This window comes from Loxodonta africana, chromosome 4, assembly GCF_030014295.1.
Source record: "Loxodonta africana isolate mLoxAfr1 chromosome 4, mLoxAfr1.hap2, whole genome shotgun sequence".
NCBI classification, from domain to species: Eukaryota; Metazoa; Chordata; class Mammalia; order Proboscidea; family Elephantidae; genus Loxodonta; species Loxodonta africana.
Window position 1 is genome coordinate 65,299,230 of NC_087345.1, and position 20,493 is coordinate 65,319,722.

Below are 20,493 nucleotides of genomic sequence, written 5' to 3' on the forward strand. Positions count from 1 at the left end.
TAATTTTGATCCATAACCCAATTTGGGGATCAGCATCCACTGTACCCTTAGATTTCTTTCTCAGGTATTGATTTTTGAGGCTCGTACGAGCCTTTTGCACTGTGCTGATTTTGGAACAATTTCTGTCACTTATTCATTTCATAAACTAAACCAGCATTTAACGCAGTAGGCTCTTCTACAATAGAAGTTAAGAATTACAGTCACATATCACTTCTGACTATGATAAGATAAAAATATGAGTCAACTAGGAAATTCAAATTTATCAGAGAATGTACACATATAGCATCAATTTGTGCAATTCCTTTCCTGTGGCTCATCCAACTAGACCCATCCGAAACAACATTCAAACATTGTAAATATTCCAGTTGTAGGTTATACACAAGAGATGAAATCCCTCCCAAATTTCTATCACTTTATTTAAGAGAAGAATCTTTAATTGGAACTGTGAAAAAGTAGACATGGATTTAGTGGAGCGTTAGTCAAGATGGAAGATAATTTATGGAAAACTTTCACCTTTGACCCTCAGATAAATATATCCTATGAGGACTTGACTTTCAAAGTAAAGTGCATAGAATAGACCATTTGCAATTAATCTCTGACGAAGCCATATCCAAAGCATAGTCAGTAATGTGTGTTGGGAAAAAATGGACTTCTAGAAAAGGCAAAAAATTAAAATTTGAACAATTGTGAAGCAATCTTATGTTTGAATACACATAGGCACAGCACATATTTTACTTTAGCACAATTATAATTTAATACGCAAATTTTTTCTGTTCCATCTTAAACTTATAAAATCAGCTGCCACTGAGTCGATTTTAACTCACAGTGACCCTGTGTGTGCTAGAGTAGAACTTTGTTCCACAGGGTTTTCAATGGCTGATTTTTCAGAAGTAGATGGCCAGGCCTTCGTTCTGAGATGACTGTGGATGGACTTGCATTGCCAACCTTTCGGTTAGCAGTCCAGTGCATCAATAGTTTGTACCACAGATTGATTAAAAATATAGGACATTAGTGGAGCCATAGCTCACTAGTTTGTGAGCAAAGGCAATTGTGAAAAATTAACCAAATTGCATTCATATATGTTCACAATAAGAGATGCCAAATACCCATATTTAAAGCATTAATAACTAAGTCCTATAATCTATAGCAGAAACCCTGGTGGCGTAGTGGTTAAGTGCTATGGCTGCTAACCAAAGGATCGGCAGTTCGAATCCACCAGGGGCTCCTTGGAAACTCTACGGGGCAGTTCTACTCTGTCCTATAGAGTCACTATGAGTTGGAATCGACTCGATGGCACTGGGTTTGTCTTTTGGTATAATCTATAGCAGCATAAATATGTGTGTTGTTCATCCACAGAATGTGAAATTTTTTTTTTTTATTAAATTCTTCAGGAATAGAAAGCCTATCTGTCTGGACCATATGTTTCACATTTGATTCATAGAGAAGCATTTGTGATTTCATTTAAGCATTCGAGTAATATTTATCTAACACCTACTGTGTTCCAGACCTCGTGTTAGTAAATATCCCTAGTCCAGTGAGTCTCAACCCAAGTTGCACATCAGAATCACCTGGGAAGCTTTAAAAAAAAAAAAAAAAACTGGGTTTTTTGGGGTTGCTCAGGCTTCATCCTCAAGGTCGATTAAATCAAGCTTTGTATTTTTTTAAATGTGTTCCAGGTGATTCTACTGTGCACCCAGGGTTGAGAAAGAATCAATAATTATGTCTTATTCCTTAGGGTTATGAGGGAGCAGGTAAGTAAATAGATAATTGCAATAGAGTATAAATAGAAAAAAGTACCTCTTTCTCCAATGTACATCCTTACCAGTATGTCACATTAAGCAACCCTGCTTTTAAAATATTTTTTGAAAGGATAATTTTAAATTTGATTTTTTTTTTTAAGTAAATCTTTCCTTGTTCAATCATTAACTGATTCATTTGGGTTTGTCATAATGTAGCTGTAGTCCCTGGGTGGCGTAATGGTTAATGTACTCAGCTGTTAACCAAAAGGTTAGAAATCGGTGTTCACCAGGAGTTGCCTGGGAAGAAAGCCTTGGCTATCCACTTCCAAAAAGCAGCCATTGAAAACCCAGTGAAGTACAGTTCTACTCTGACAAACATGTGGTCGCCATGAGCCGTAATCGACTGGAAGGCCACCAGTTTTTTTAAGTGGTTTTTACTCTCGCTAGGTTACCTTTTTTTTCTTCTTCCTCTCCTTTATTTGGAGTCCCTCTGTAAAAGGATGAATTGAGTAGACTTCCAAAGGAAGTCCAGATTAATTCAAAAGTTTATGTGAAGCTTTTTGGGAGGAGGACCTGTGCTACAGTCAGGTTCCTTTGAATAATCACTGCTTCTTGTTGTTGTTGTTGTTAGGTGCCATGGGGTTGTTTCTGACTCAGTGCAACCCTATGTACAACAGAATGGAACACCGTCTGGTCCTGTGCCATCCTCACAATTTTTGCTATGCTCGAGCCCATTGTTGCAGCCACTGTGTCAATCCATCTCATTGAGGGTCTTCCTCTTTTTCACTGACCCTCCACTTTACCAAGCATGATATCCTTCTCCAGGCACTGGTCCCTCCCAACAACATGTTGTAAAAACAGTGTGGGGGCACTGTCCTCCTCTAATTTCACTAGGGGGAAGGAGAATCAAGATCAACAGCCCAAGGCTGATACCTATAAGGAGGGTGTCAGACATGCCTTCTCTCTCTGCCATCTGACACCAACCATCTCTTTCATGGCACTCTTCTCTGCTTGGTTTGATAATTCATTGCAATGGCCACACAGAACTCATAGATTATACTCACGATTATGGGGTTTATTCAAGAAGTAACAGATTACAATTCAGGCTGAGGAACACTCAAGGATATAGTTCTTCCATCAGGACAGCCTCTTCCTAGCTGTGCTTGCAGGCATGCCTCTCTCTGGCCCTCAGTCTCTGCCCAAAGGCACTCAGGTTTCTCTCTCCATGGGCTGGGAGGCCCACCCTGCCATCTCCTGTTGCCGGGCCTCTGCTGGCGGACTCTGCTTCCTTGGTAGTGGTGGACTCTTTCACTTCTGGGGCGGCTCACCTCAAGCCCAGTGGGATGGCAAAACTGACCAATACCTTTGGTGGGCCACAGTTACCCTATCACACAGTCTCACCCAATAACCTGGGTGAGAGTTACAAAACTGTGGGGAGAAAGGCCACACAAAAGCAATCCATTATACTGCACATGTCCAAAGTACGTGAGACAGAGTCTTGCCATCCTTGCTTCTTAAGGAACATTCTGGCTGCAGTGATATTCATCAGGACAAGAATTAAGATTGTCCTTTTTTTTTTTTAATCTCCAAACATAATTTATATTTCTCTAAAACCACCATATAATGGTAACAATAGAATAAAATGTTTTTCTGCAATAAAACAAAATACTATAAATACACATTTCATAGGTAATATTTTTAAGACACATTTCCATATAAAAGTTTCTGCTTTTGATTTTTGTTTTCAAAAACAAGGAATTGTTTGTTAAAATTACTTGTTCAAAATCCACTATCAATCATTTGCAGATTTAGCAGCAAGATTCTGGTAATTGAGAAAGTTAATAGCACTTGGAACAGGAACAGCTGACGGTTCATTCACAAGACCTAATTAAAAGGAACCTAATTAAATTGAATAAGTGGATTTATTTGGAACCAAGGACATCTGTTCATAGCAGATGACAAAAATTAGATAAAAGATAAGATTGAGATTTTTACCATTTCCTCTTTTTACCATTTTAGGTTTACTCTAAAAGAGTACACTGTATGCCTTCATTTTGGACAAAGGAAGAGTGTATCTGCCAGACAGACACTTCTTCTTAAATATCAACATTTTTCAGCCAAATAAAAAATTAGAACCTTATAGCTATCTGAGTCATAATAGTTATAATGAAAACATTGTCTCCAAAATGCAAAAATATATGGCTAAAAACTGGAAAATGTCATTTTCCTTATCTGATATTCTATCATCAGATGCCAAATATCCACGTATTTAGAAACACTTATATTTTTGGAAGGTGTCAATAAAGCAAACGGGTGACTTTCCAAATCTTCATGTATATATTTTGATGTTATATTGGATAGCTACATCCTCAAAGCCACTGTAGTAAGGGTATAGTTTTTAGAAATCCCTGGTATATAAATCCTTTATTTCATTCCATAAATTCATGTGACGTAGTCATCAATAATGCAATAAGAATAAGGAAAAACCTGAGTGTTGACTGATTCAATAGGATCACATTTTTATATAGTAATCACACACCTGACTTTTTAAAAAGGAGTATTGTTACTTTAGGAGTAAAATTTCATTCCGAAGTCCAAATTTCTGATGTCCAAACTGTTGCAACAAAACACTTATAAGTGGAGGGCTTCCTGCATGGCTTAAACATTGTTTAAGGGGAGAACTGTATTGGCCTATGTTTTGATACATTCCAGGAGAGTTCACTTAAAATTTAGTTGGAATAGTTTCCTTATGACCAAGTCTTTTGTGTAATACAGGAGATACTCACAGGGGGAAAAAAGTTAGCAAAACCAAATTGCTACACTGTAAGCCTATAGAAGGAACCCTGATGGCACAGTTGTTAAGAGCTCGGCTGGTAACCAAAAGGTTGGCGGTTCAAACCCACCAGCTGTTCCACAGGAGGAAGATGTGGCAGTCTGGTTCCATAAAGGCTACAGCCTTGGAAACCCTCTGGGGCACTTCTACCCTGCCCTATAGGGTCAATGTGAGTCAGAATCAACTCGAAGGCAATGGGTTTGGTTTGGAAGCCTATAGAAAACATGTATCATACCTTAAAAATCTTTATATTTTCCTTAAGCTAATCTTGGTACCCATGCTCAATGAATACTGATTAAACTAATAAATGTTTCAACTTCTGGAAAGTGTTGAATATCAGATTTGTAGGGAGCAATAAGGAAAACCTAAGGACTACATTGAGAAAAGCCACTATTGGAATCATGGCTATTGCTTTTTTTTTCTATCCAATCCAAGCACAATTTTAAACTGACCAAGCCATCAAATCAATCCAGCAGGGAATAGTCTGGGCCCCCAAGCAGAAAACAAAGTGAGCCAATTACTGAGGTTTTATGGATCTATATGATAGGGGAAATAACACGTTCCTCAACCACTACCTCTATGGGAAACAGAGAAATTTACTCAAAAGGAATTACTTACTTGCCAGTAGATCTAACAATCCTAGAGAGGGGAAAATTAAAACTTAGTAAACTTGAAACTGACTTCAATAATATCAGAGCAAATCCAAGTACAGATAGGGCCTATCCACTCAAATCTAGGACTTCCTGGTGAAGGGTGCAAAATTCCACTCATCTTTTGAATGTCTTCCTCAAGAGAGTATCAAGTCTCTCTATTTTTATAAAAATATGCATAATTGTTTAAAATTGTTACTTTTACTCAAATAATTCATATTGCACAGACAGTAACATTGTATATAAAATATCAGCCGATGGACCAACATTTACCCAGCAACTACTACAGATTTTTTCATTCAAATCTCATTTCTGTGAGAACAGGCAAATATTCAAATGTCTCTAATGTGGCTAAAGTAATGAAATGTCTAAGAGAGATTTTGCTGATAAAGTAAACCATATTGTTGTCAGTTTTGTTATAATTGCTAGTTTAAGTAATTGTTTAATTATAATAATGTGGGTGAGGGAATAAATATGTAAGCATTATAAAAAGGTAAGCAATCATGTATACTCTTGGGAGAAAGAGCTTTTATTAGTGGCTGTTTGACTTACTCCATACATCTGTTAGTTTGTCTTACTGTGGGGCCCTGCATGTTGCTGTGATGTTGGAAACTATGCCACTGGTATTCAAATACCAGTAGGGACATCCACGGTGGACAGGTTTCAGCTGAGCTTCCAGGCTAAGGAAGACGAGGAAGAAGGACCTGGTATCTACTTCCGAAAAAATATTAGCCAGTGAAAACATTATGAAGAGCAGTGGAACATTGTCAGACATAGGACCAGAAAATGAGCCCCTCAGGTTGGAAGTCACTCAAAAGACGACCGGAGAAAAGCTACCTCTCAAAGTAGAGTTGACCTTAATGACCTGGATGGAGTCAAGCTTTTGGGAAGTTCCTTTGCTGATGTGGCATGACTCAAAATGAGAAGAAACAGCTGCAAACATCCATTAATAATTGGAATGTGGAATATGCGAATTATGAATCTAGGAAAATTGGAAATCTTCAAAAATGAAATGAAACACATAAACATTGATATCCTAGGCATTAGTGAGCTGAAATGGACTGGTATTGGCCATTTTGAATCAGACAATCGTATGGCCTACTATGCCAAGACAAATTGAAGAGGAATGGTGTTGCATTCATTGTCAAAAAGAACATCTCGAGATTTATCTTGAAGTACAATGCTGTCAGTGATAGGATAATTTTCATACGCCTACAAGGAAGACCAGTTAATACAACTATTGTTCAGATTTACTAACCAGTAAGGCCGAAGATGAGAAATTGAAGACTTTTACCAACTTCTGCAGTCTGAAATTGCTAGAACACGCAATCAGGATGCATTGATAATGACCGGTGATTGAAATTCAAATGTTTTAAACAAAAAAGAAGAATGAGTAGTTGGAAAATATAGCCTCGGTGATAGAAATGATGCTAGAGATTGCATGATATAATTTTGCAAGACCAATGACTTCCTCACTGCAAATACCTTTTTTCAACAACATAAACAGTAACTATACACTTGGACCTTGCCAGATATAATACACAGGAATCAAATCGACAATGTCTGTGGAAAGGGACGATGGAGAAGCTCAATATCATCAGCCAGAACAAGGTCAGAGATCAGCTGAGGAACAAGCCATAAATTGTTCATATGCAAGTTCAAGTTGAAGCTGAAGAAAATAGAATTAAGTCCACAAGAGCCAAAGTATGACCTTGAGTATATTCCACCTGAATTTAGAGACCGCTTCAAGAATAGATTCAGTGAGATGCGTTGAACACTAATGACCCAAGACCAGATGAGTTGTGGAATGACATCAAGGACATCATAGATGAAGAAAGCAAGAGGTCATTAAAATTCAGAAAAGACCAAAATGGATGTCAGAAGATACTCCTGAAACTTGCTCTTCAACGTCAAGTAGCTACGGAAAATGGAAGGAACAATGAAGTGAAAGAGTTGAACAGAAGATTTCAGAGGGCAGCTGGAGAAGATAAAGTAGTATGATGGCATGTGCAAAGACCTGGAGTTAGAAAACCAAAAGGAAAGAACACGCTTGGCATTTCTCAAGCTGAAAGAACTGAAGAAAAAATTCAAGCCTCAAGTTGCAATGTGGAAAGGTTCTACAGGGAAAATATTAAATGACACAGGAAGCATCAGAAGAAGGTGGAAGGAATACACAGAGTCATTATACCAAAAGAGAACTGGTCGATGTTCAACCATTTCAGGAGGTAGCATATGGTCAGGAACTGATGGTACTGACAGAATAAGTCCAAGCTACACTGAAGGCACTGGCAAAAAAGACTCCAGGAATTGATGGAATACCAATTATCGTGGACTGAATTGTGTTCCCCCAAAGTATGTGTCAACTTGGTTAAGCCATGATTCCCAGTATTGTGTGGTTGTCTTCCATTTTGTGATCGCAATTTTATGTTAAAGAGGATTAGGGTGGGATTGTAACACCCTTACTAAGGTCACATCCCTGGTCTAATGTAAAGGGAGTTTCCCTGGAGTATGGCCTGCACCACCTTTTATCTTACAACAGATAAAAGGAAAGGGAAGCAGGCAGAGAGTGGGGACCTCATACCACCAAGAAAGCAGTGCCAAGGGCAAAGTGCGTCCTTTGGACCTGGGGTTCCTGCGTGGAGAAGCTCCAAGTCCAGGGAAAGATTGATGACAAGGACCTTCCTCCAGAGCTGACAGAGAAAGCCTTCCCCTGAAGCTGACACCCTGAATTTGGACTTCTAGCCTACTGGACTGTGGGAAAATAAATTTCTCTTTGTTAAAGCCATCCACTTGTGGTATTTCTGGTATGGCAGCACTAAATGACTAAGACACCAATTAAGATGTTTCAACGAATGGATGCAGTGCTGGTAATGCTCACTCCTCTATGCCAAGAAATTTGGAACACAGCTACCTGGCCAACTGACTGGAAGAGATCTTTATTTATGCCTATTCCAAAGAAAGGTGATCCCACTGAATGTGGAAATTATCAAACAATGTCATTAATATCACACACAAGTAAAATTGTGCTCAAGGTCATTCAAAAGCAGTTGCAACAGTACATCAACAGGGAACTTCCATAAATTCAAGCCGGATTCAGAATCGGACGTGGAACCAGGGATATCATTGCTGATGTCAATAGATCCTGGCTGAAAGCAAAGAATACCAGAAAGATGTTTACCTGTGTTTTATTGACTATACAAAGGCATTTGACTGCATGGATCCTGACAAATTATGGATAACATTGCAAGATTGGGAATTCCAGAACACTTAATTGTGCTCATGAGGAACCTGTACATAGATCAACCATGATACTGAATGGTTTAAAGTCAGGAAAGTTGTGTGTCAGAGTTGTACCCTCTCACCACACTTAATCAATCTGTATGCTGAGCAGATAATCAGAGAAATTGGACTATATGAAGAAGAATGGGGCATCAGGATTGGAGGAAGGCTCATTAACAACCTGTGTCATGCAGATGACACAACCTTGCTTACTCAAAGTGAAGATTACTTGAACCACTTACTGACAAAGATCAAAGACTACAGCTGTCTCGGTATGGATTACACTTCAACATAAGGAAAACAAAACTCCTCTCAACTGGCCCAATAAGCAACGTCATGATAAACAGAGAAAAGCTTGAAGTTGTCAAGGATTTCATTTTACCTGGATCCACAATCAACACCCGTGGAAGCAGCAGTCAAGAAATCAAAAGATGCATTGCATTGGGCAAATCTGCTGCAAAAGACCTCTTTAAAGTGTTAAAAAGCAAAGATGTCACCTTAAAGACTAAGGTGATCCTGACACAAGCAATGGTTTTTTCAATTGCCTCATATGCATGCAAAAGCTGGACAATGAATAAGGAAGACCAAAGAAGAATTGATGTCTTTGAATTATGGTGTTGGTGAAAAATACTGAATGGACTGCCAAAAGAACAAACAAATCTGTCTTGGAAGAAATACAGCAAGAATGCTCCTTAGAATCAAGTATGGCGATACTACATCTCACATACTTTTGGACATGTTGTCAGGAGGGATCAGTTCGTGGAGAAGGACATCATGCTTGATAAAGTAGAGGGTCAGCAGAAAAGAAGAAGACCCTCAATGAGATGGATTGACACAGTGGCTGCAACAGTGGGCTCAAGAATAACAATGATTGTGAGGATGGTGCAGAAGCAGACAGTATTTGACTCTGTTGTACAAAGGGTCACTAGGAGTCAGAACCGCCTTGACGACACCTAATGACAACAACAACAATTTGCTAAGTCATTGGCAGGAGTGTGTAGTAAATATAGGGACATTGTGGGAAAACAAAAGCATAAAATGTATTTTGTATATACTGACCCTACTTTCACCAAATTGGCTGTTATAGATATTTTAGAAATTTGTTATTTCTTTGCATCATTATAGCAAGATGGACCTCATAATTGACCGTTTATTTATATGATAATTTAAAATAATATGATTATTGATATGATTTAATTTATATCATCATTGAAAATAGCTGTCAGACGGTCCAAAGCTTCCAACCATTTTCAACCTGTACCATTAACAGTGAACTTACCAGGACACGCACAGGGCCACCTACTACTTTCTTTGGCCCTGGGAAGGTTTGCCTTTGGGGCCTCTTTCTTTCGTTTAAAAACAAAACAAAACAAAAATTAATAATTTAATAGATTTTCATGGACCCTAAATTTTTTTTTTTTTTAATGATGAGGGCAAAAATTTAAAACATTTTCTTCAACCCTAAAATTCTTTTTTTTTTTTTTTTCTTTTCATTTTCATGGGCACTGGGCCTAGTGGGTATGTAAGCCCTAAGCATCCCAGGTTATTCATCCACCTTTCGCCTCCCCTTTTCTTCACCCTGTTCAAGTAGCTGCTGGTTCAGTATCTCCCTCTCACAGCAGTCATGACTTACAAACCATCTTTCCTCCTCCACTCAGATGTTTACCTCCTACCCTACCATCTCACCATCCCATCTCTTCCCCTCAGTCACTTTATACGTGTGTGTGTGTGTGTGTGGGTGTGTGTAAATATAGATGTAGTTGTAGAGCTAGAGAAACACACACTTATATATCATAGCAATATGGATTTGAAATCTATATATCCAAAAGAAAATATGAGGCATTAGGATAAACCAAGTGCATCTTCATGATGCAACCCATGCCATAACCCAGTAGGTGAGTAATAATGGGCTATTGGTGAGTATTTCTTTGATATAGCCTCCCTTTTTTTTTTTTTTCTTAATCTAAAATTTTTTCTATGTTGTGTCTTGGTGTTTTACTATGCTATGTCTTGGTGTCAATTTCCATTTATTAATTTTATTTCCAATCTTGGCTCTTTTTTAAGTTCTACAAAATGTTATTTTGTTTACCTCTGATTATGACTTCTGAATTGTTTGTTGTATCTCTCATGCTTTGCATGTCCACCATCTTTCTAATCTCTTTTCACTTCCTTGTTCACTTCCTCAAATTTCAGATACATATTTTTAAAACTTACTCTTTATTTCACTGATTATGTTTTCTAAAATATTATTCTTTTTACCACTTCTCATAAGTATTTAGACAATTATAATGTTCATCCTTTTCACTTAACCTTTATTCTAACTCAGTCTTATTTAACGTATTCATGATGGGTAAATAGCTCATTCCTTCACTCCTATATCTATGGGGAACAGAGAAATTTACTCAAAGGGAACTACTGACTTGCAAGTAGATCTAATAATCCTAGATAGGGGGAAATTAGAACATAGTAAACTGGAAACTGGCTCCAACAATATCAAAGCAAATTCATCTGATATTAGTACATATGTATATACATATACCACTCTTTTACTAAAGTATAGTCTGTATCATTTCCTATCTCTTTTTGTGGTGATTTTTCCGAGTTTTTAAAGGGATATTATATTTGGCATCTTCCTACAGAATAAAAAGAACCAGTATAGTTCAAATTAATCCAATTAAAATTTTCTATCTCCAATAAGTTTTATTCAAATTACTCTGATTTCAACATGCTTGAAAGTTATTTGTACCATTTAAAGGAAGGGAGCTACCAAATTGTGTATTTTCTTTAATTTTCATTATACAAAAATCAGATTTATATTATCCATTATTTCTGAACCAATCACAGGTTAATGGATAAACTACAGTACACAATGTTCTTAAAAAATGCATTCAAAAGATGGTCTTCATATGACAGAGTCATTGCAAATTATCTTATGGTTGATATCACCCTATAAAAAGAGCTATTTGCAACTTAAATGCTAAAATTTGTAGGTCAGACCCAGTATGCTCCTCCTCACCTTGAACTGTGTTCTGAGAGGAATTGTGTTATAATGGGGGAACAATATAGCAGCAATGATACAATAAAGCTTGCTAAAAATAGCTTTGATATATTGTTCCATTGTTTAAGAACTTTTCCTTACATTTGTCAAAATACAGTTTGTTCTTTCATGAATTGTGAAATATGTAATATTTTAAAGAACACCAGGAGAATTCATAGACCCTAATACATCCAGAGATCTACTATTTTTAGTATAATTTTATACTACCTATTTCAACAAAGAGTTCAGGAGATGGAAAAATAAACTTATTTTGGTAGTCATATGTTTCTATGATGACTTTTCTCTCCTCTTATCTATTTTATAATTCTTCAATCCTTCATGTAAGAAATAATTAGAGTTCAACTCTGGCTTATATTGTGCAAATGGCTAAAACTGTATATTTAGATGTGTATTAGAATCATCTGAGAAGCTTGCTACACTGCATGTGCTGGGCCCCATACCAGATCTCATGAATCACAATTTCTAGGGGTAAGCCCAAGGCTTCAGAACTCTTAACAAACTCCAAAGGTGATCCTGATGCCTATCAAAGTTTGTGAACCACTGCTTTGGTATTCTCCACACAAGGAAACTGAAAGTGAAGGCTAAAGCTTTTTTCTTGCTTCTTGACAAGTTAAAAACACAGACATAAAATGAAGGGGTACTGGGCTTGAATATTCTGTAGGTTCTGTCTTCAGAAAAGGAGTTGTGGCTTAAAATGGAAAATGGACTTGTTTGGTTTGGGGTGTTTTAAAAATATATTTAGAAGGTTAATTGAAGACCATTATAGAAGATGAAAAATTTCTCCACCAGATAATCCAAAGCTACATGTAATGGTAATGAGCTATGTTATTCACATAAGAAATTTCATAAGTGTTTTGATCACTTATTTAATTTTGGGAGAATCTTATTTTATCCACTGAATGAACTATGTAAGTTAACTAATTTAAAAAAAAAAATTGTCCTTAGGAAGAACACTTTGCCAACTGCTCCTTAGTGAAGAGTAAGCACAGGTTGACATGCTAAGACGTTATAATTACATGCTAGGTAATCATATTTGGAAGCTTATTTTTGTCCTAAACCAATCCTTAAGATCTTTTTTTTTTAAGATCTGAGAGCTAAAATTGTCATACGTGGTAGTCTACTCAGAGGATCAACATTGGCCAAAGCTCAACATGACCAAAATACTAATCTCTATATATAGAATATTTTACTTCCCAACAATAGACAAATGTCTACTTACTTAAAGAAACTTTCAAACACCTATGGGAGGTGATTACATTACCTAACTCAAGACTATAAAATTAAGGCTGTTTCTTGGAATTTGTTGTAATTTCACTAATAGTGTAGTTGGGACTGTTATGTAGAAGACACCTCAGGGGTAAATAAATCTGATTCAGAGTGGCTAACCCAGACCCAAAGGCAGTGATAATGGCATAGGATTCAGAAGAAGAAAAGCAAGCAGAAATTAATGGGGATGTCCAAAATTCTATCAGAGCCTAGACCAAGTAGATATATAAATAATGTTGCCAGATAAAATACAGAAAACACAGCTCAATTTTAATTTCATATAAATGACAATTTTTTTTAGTATGAGTATGTTCCAGATGTGCACTATAATATAAAATATGTCTGTATTATTATATATTTATTAATAATACCAAATTATATAAAAATACATATTAAATATACCAAATTATATAAAAATTATTCGTTGTTTATATAAAATTGTAATTTAACTGGATGTCCTATATTTTTATTTGTTGAATCTGGCAACCTTATTGTCTTAGATCCTTAGTGCTGCTGTAACACAAATAACATAACTGGGTGGCTTCAAAGAACAGAAGTTTATTTTTTCACCCTTCTAGAGGCCAAAAGTCCAAATCAGAGTCTCTGTCCTGTCAATTACTTCCTTGGCAGTAGCCAGGGCATTACACGTTTCCTTGGTTTGTAGATGTTTCTCACATGGCATCTGTTTTCCCACACTACATCTGTGCTTGCCTCTGTCTAATCTGCTCTTTTTATAACTCAGAAATGATTAGATTTAGGATACACCCTACACTGGTATGATCTCATTAATATAACATTAGATTGCATTATGGGAAGTGATTATATTACAGTATAGTAGTTTTTTTTAGTCCAGTACATTACATACACAGATATAGGGGTTAAGTTCCAACACATATTTTGGGGGGACATGATTCAATCCATAACACTTATGTACAAGATTATTTTTACTACTGTCTACATCGCAAGGAAAGGATGCTTAATAGCCATGATTATTTCATTAACTTTTAAGGGAACTGCTGATATTTATATCTTGCTAAATTATAAAAATGTCTCTTGCACCTTAATTCTCTTTTTGTGCTATGTCCTGTCTTCTTTATATACTTTGGCATATGAAATATATTAGTCAGCTGAAATTGCAGTGGAAAAGGATGAGGTTCAAAAGAGGGACCAGTAGGGCAGATCAGCACAGGGAAAATGCAATAATTAATGACCAGATTTAGGGGATCCTTGCCTGGCACATAGTAGTTGCTTAATGAATGGTTGTTTGAAAGAACCAATAAGGAAGTAGTAAAAAATAAAATCTCTCTTTTATTAGTCTTTAAACTGGAACTCTTCAGGGTCATGGTTTTCTAATCTGGCAAGATATAGTGGATTTTAATATCCCAAGAAGTTCCAGTACAGTAAGGAGTTGATAGAGTCATCTGAACATTTATATATATCTGCCCATAATTTATAGAACTTTCTAATGCTTCATATTATACAACTGTTCTCTAGGGTCTACTCAAAGGGTGGTCCAAAGACCTGCGCATCAATATCACCTGAGAGCTTGTTAGAAACGCTGAACCTAACAGTTTATACTAAATAAGAGTTTACACTTAGGCAAGATCCCAAGGACTGGAAAGCACATTTTAAAATTATGGCTAGGTGGATCTCATTCACAAACATACGTATACACATATTTAAATATGGTAATTCAGGCTTGCAAAACAAAGCTTTAAATTCATCTCACCAGGTCGAAAGTTTAAATCCATTCACAGTTCCTCCAGAAGATAGATAGCTTAGAAATACAACAGTCCTGTGATTTGGCACATAACAAGCAGGGATAGAAACAGTTTGCACTGCCGTTAAAGAACTGGTATTACTTTCCAAAGAATCCTCAATCTTTATGAAGTTATCCAAGCCATTAACAGTGGTTCTCAACCTGGTATTCTAACACCCCCTTTCAAGAAGTTGATGAGAACTATGAAACTTCTCCAAAGAAAAAATAAACATGCACATATACATACAATTTTGCATAAACTTTCTGGAGACTCATGGACTCCCTAAAACCAATTTAGTAACCCCTAAAATGTTCATGGACTCCATGTAAATTAACCTCTAGATTAGAAGATGCCACATTTAAGTCAATATCTGCTTGGAGTACATTTAATTTTATCCACTTCTACACAGAGATGAGTTTTTTCCAATACACAGTTTCCAGAACCCTTCACCTGCCATATAAATTGGATAGATGGATTAGGGAATGAGTGAATTGTATGGGGCAAATGAACACTGTCACACTCAAAATATCTTTCATCTTTCGTATAACTAAAACTTATCCACATGCCCACTATTGAAGAGGTCTTTTATTTTCTAAAAAAAAAAAAAAAATTGTTTTTATGTGAAGAATCCATAAAATATGAGGGTAATTTTAGCAACTGTCGTTTCTTTACCTCAGCTCACCTGGGAGCAGAAGCTTCAGTGAGAAGCACTAGAAACACCGATCCTCCCCAAATCCCCAGTACTTTTAATGCAGTTACATATAGCACGGAAAACCTCGTTAGGAATATGACAAAGGCCTTCACCAGGAGTACTACAGAAATCTACAGTCAAAGCAGCAATAAGAGGCAGAGCCCCAGTATGCAGACAACTGGAATTACAGAGTCACCATGGGTTCAAACGACTACCCAGATGTTCTCCAGCACCACTGAAGAGGTAAGGGGACAGGGGGCTGTGAAGTGTGGTTTGTCAACAGTCTCAGAAAGCCCATTGCTTGAAAAGACTTGCTTTGTGGGAAATGGCAACTACTGAAGTGGGTGGAATAGGAATTCTGTGTCCTACTGCTACATATACATGTCTGCTTTTTGTGTCATGAGAAAATCTTAAAATTAGAATTAAAATGTCTACCTCTTTATAAAGTGAAGGTAATGAGGACAACATGGTATAACTCTATTCCAGTAGGTTGGCCACATTTTCTGAAGTAAAACCAAGGTTCATGATCTTACATATGGTCTGAAAACAGAAAATTGAAATCAGCACATTGCAGGTTACCCTGCATGTATGTTGCAATCATTTATACTCATAAGGGAAGGGGAAAGAGCCAACAAGAAGAGGCAGATTCAGAAATCACTATATTTGATTTGGGAGCATGGTCAAAGATAAGCAAAGTCATGTACCATTTCCACATCAGCATCCTCAAACCCACCTGTGTCTCCAAGGTAAAGCAAGTCCATGAGATCACAGACAAATCAAATGCCTGAGAAGCAGCCATGCAGGTCATAGGCATTGGCTCACATAGGGTTTCTGTTTCAGGTGTTCATCTCTTTGGTTTTGCTTTTTTCTCAGAGTTTTAGGTTGCCATTTTGGTCAGTAACAGTGTAGTTATAGCAATGCAAAATCTATGGTTTCACGTTGCAACATTTAGCTGTTCCTGAATAACCAATGCTAATAATTTAAATAATTTAAAGAAAGTAAAAGCTCAACACTATTTACATGACTTAACATTCATTCAGTGCCTCAGTTTCTTTTGTATTATGCAATATTTAACACTGCATATGGCTCCCACCAATGCATATGATTGATCACAAAACAAATATAGCACGTACATTGAATGACTCATGGAACTTTATTTTTTTATCTCAACTTTTCCTTTACAATAAATCTTTCCTGTGACCTAGTTCTTCTCTTGTGCCCTGAAACAGAATTCAGGAACGCTCCATCACTTTAAAACTCAATACTCATTCGGCATACATAAACAAAAATATTCATTCCAGAAAATAACCAAAACTCTAAATTTGATTTAAAGTTAGCTTGTCCTCTGTTCTTAGTGGCTCATCTCAGTTCTCCTCCACATGGTCTTTTATCCTGCATTATACTACTCTGGATTCCTGGTCTAGGGCAGGTTTGCAAGAGGACAAGGTAGAAGATACCACTTGAGTCCTAGTCTCTGAAATCACACAATATCACTTCTGCCACATTCTATTGGTCAAGCAAATCATAAGTTATACCAGATTTAGGGGGTACAGAAATAGATTCCACCTCTTCATGGGAATTGCTGCAAAGTCTCATTGCAAAGAGGCATATGTATTGGGTAAGAAGAGTCTATAGTTATTAAACAATCTACTATAGTATCAAATCTACCAAAAACCAAAAATGCAGCCTCCAGTATGGTTTACACCTTAACATAAAGGAAAAAAAAAAAAAATCCTCACAACTGGACAAATAAGCAACATCATGATAAGTGGAGAAAATATTGAAGTTGTCAAGGATTTCATTTTACTAGGATCCACAATCAATGCCCATAGAAGGAGCAGTCAAGAAATCAAACAACGTATTGCGTTGGGCAAACCCACTGCAAAGGACCACTTTATAGTGTTGAAAAGCAAAGATGTCACCTTGGGGAGTAAGGTAAGCCTTGGCCCAAGCCATGGTGTTTTCAATCGCCTCATATGCATGTGAAAGCTGGACAATGAATAAAGAAGACCAAAGAAGAATTGATAGTCTTTGAATTGTGGTGTTGGCAAAGAATATTGAATATACCAAGGACTGCCAGAAGAACAAACAAATCTGTCTCGGAAGAAGTACAGCCAGAGTGCTCCTTAGAAGCAAGGATGGTGAGATTCCATCTCACATACTTTGGACATGCTATCAGGAGGGACCAGTCCCTGGAGAAAGACATCACGCCTGGTTAAGTAGAGGATCATTGAGAAAGAGGAAGACCCTCAACAAGATGGATTGACACAGTGGCTGCAACAATGGAATCAAACATAGCAATGATAATGAGGATGGCACAGGACCAGGCAGTGTTTTGTTCTGTTGTATATAGGATCGCTATGAGTTAGAAACAACTCAACAGCACCTAGCAACAACAACAATAACCATAGTAGTATTATTATTGTCTCCATTTTTCAGATGCAAAACTAGAGAGTGGCAGAGCAGGGAGAAGAGTGCACATGCCCAGACATACAGACATGTACCGCACCCACTCTCACACACACACACACACTCACTCACATGCACGCATGTACACACACACATGCCTAATCACCTTATTCTCTTACATAGACACCTGTTATTGAAGGTAAATGCCAAGGAGAACATGATTTAGAACCCAGTAATCACTTCTCATTAATGCTACTGCAAATACAATTTAGGATTAAGTTGACTCTTTGGAGCAGAATTTTCCATGCCTTCAGGTTTCCTTCTCTTCCTATCTTCCTCCCCTGCCAGAGTGATGGGCCTTACTTTGGAGATTTGCACTTGGGTTTAAAACTTTGTTGCTTCCTCTTGTTCACCCTCTTCCTCTCCCTCCTCTTCCTCTTGCTCTTCTCCTTTCTTTCACTCTCTTTCTCGACCCCGAACATGAATTCAATAAATTAACACATATATGCCAAGAACAGTGCCTAGAAAATAGTGTTTAATTAATGTTAGCTGCTGTTGTTATTGACACCATTATAAATAGTCATATGGATGTGTGTCTCTTCACAAGGACAAAGCTGGTGAACAGAAAGCCTGTCTACAGGATGCATTAGGAAAATGCCTAATCAGTAGGTTCTCAGCTTTGAGCTCCTGACCAGAAGCACCAGCATAACCTGGGAAATTGTTTGAAATGCAATCTCTTGGGCCCTAAACAAAAAGTAAACCAAACCAGTTACCATCAAGTCAATTCTGACTCATGATGACCCCATGAGCTGCATAGTAGAACTGCTCCATAAAATTTTCATGACTGTGACCTTTCAGAAGCGCATCACCAGTCCTTTCTTCCAAGGCATCTGTGAGTAGGTTCCATTCCCCAACCTTCTGTTTAATAGTTGAGCATTTAGCCATTTGTGCCACCCAGGGATGCCTTCTTGGGCCCTACCCTAGACCTACTGAGTCAGAAACACTGAGGGTGGGTCCCAGCAATCTGTGTTTTAACAAGTCTCCAGATCATGCGGATGCCCTGTTAAATTTGAGAACTACTAATCTAGATAAATATGGTCCTCGACCCAGAATATCTCCCCCATGCACCTGAGTTTCCCACCCTTTGTGGCACTTTTGCATATGTGAAGGCATTGTGTTATCAAGGCAGGGAGAGCAGTGCTATAAAAGCTAAATAATCAAACAGCAGAAATTAATTTATTCAATTATAACCTCCTACTGTTTCTTGGCAAAGTGTACATTCCTCAAGGAATGGGATCTAGCAAAGTGTACATTCCTCAAGGAATGGGGTCTAGGGTAAGTAAGTGGGGTCTGGGAAGATAGGGTCCTGCTGTATGTCAAAAGAGCCTTTGTGTTAATTAGAAAAAGGTGCTTGCAGGTACACATGTTTCTACCACCAGTGTATAAGACATGGCAGTGGAATAAGGGCTGGATTGCAGCCTCCACCCACATCTTCATCCAGGGACCCCACGCAGTATACAACCTACATAAAGATACATGGTGTCCTGTACACAGGTCCAGTTGTACATCAGGCCAGATGTGGGTGTCAGAAATGTGCCCTGTATATACTAGCCCTTCCAGTGGGTCATGTGAGACAGGCAGGGCAGGAGGCATCAAGAAAGGCAATCTGTACCAGGGACTTGAGCAGTGGGCAGCAAGAGGCTGCAGGAGGAAGAGCTCAGGAGTAGGGAAGAAGTTAAATGTGGAGAAATGGCCTCCAATGGGAGAAAGGGTAGGCCATGGACTTCACTTTGGCTTGTGAAACCTGGCCAGCCTCTGCCTATTGTTTGAGCAGTGTACTCTCAAGGGAAGTCCAGTCTGGAGTCCCTCTTCGCCATGTGACCTTTGTGGAGGTGGTTCAACGCAGTGGTAATGAGCTGTTGTTGTTAGTTGCCATCATCTGCTTCTGAAAGGCACAGCCTTGAAAACTTAGGAAGTACACTTCTACTCTGCACACATGGGGTCACCATGAATCCATAAGTCAGAATCCACTCGATAGCAACTGTTGTGAGTATTTTTGGTTTTGTTTTTTTGTTTTGGATTTACCTGTCTTATAAGGCAGTTGTGAGGATTAAAATTTGATTAAGCCAAATAGTATGTTGCCTACACATAATAAATATTCAATCATGTTAACAATAAATACTAACTTTTCGTTTCTGCTTTATCATTCCTACCCTGCCTATTTCACCGCAGTGTGATGAGGTCCATATGGGCGAATGTATTATGTGAAAATGCTTTGAAAGGATTAAAATGCTGGTCGTGCATGAAAAAATGTTACTGGCTGGTTCTGATACTGCTGAATTTCTTCTTTCCCTCTCTACCCCCGCCCTGGCTCCGCCTGGGAGAGGGATTGCATTTCCTCAATTCGTGAATAGCCATTGTGGTGCTGATCTGGACTCTAACCTGTGTTTCCTTCCATGTGGCCTTCAAAGAGATCCCAGCCCAGTGTGAGTCTCTGGATAAGTGAGGAGGCAAATCCAGAAAACACTCCCTGCCAGCACTTCCTCCCAAGTCTGGGGTAGCCTCCTTCACTGTGTTACTTAAAGTATAGGAGAGTGTGCTCATTGCTATCACTGCTTTGTGGCCAGAACTAAAGGTGGGGTGATGTTTCCCTTTATGGAGGCAGAGCTTAGAAGGAGAAGTGCAAGGATGTAACACAAAAAGTCATTTCCTGATCTCTCGTCTTGAATGACTTAGATTGCCTGATGTGAATGAGGTGAACCATAACCAGGTTCTGACTACTGATGCTGCAACAGGAAGTAACATATG

General features: G+C 38.0%; 1 protein-coding gene across 3 annotated transcripts in view; it reads left to right on the forward strand.

Annotated features, from left to right (window-relative positions):
• PTPRB (protein tyrosine phosphatase receptor type B) overlaps nucleotides 1-20,493 on the forward strand; it is a 139,216-nt gene that overhangs the window by 3,273 nt on the left and 115,450 nt on the right. For all 3 annotated transcript variants that reach the window (XM_003405594.4, XM_064283873.1, XM_064283875.1), the window contains exon 3: nucleotides 15,263-15,519. In XM_003405594.4, coding sequence (XP_003405642.3) covers nucleotides 15,263-15,519 — 257 coding nt within the window. The remainder of the gene's footprint in view (nucleotides 1-15,262; nucleotides 15,520-20,493) is intronic.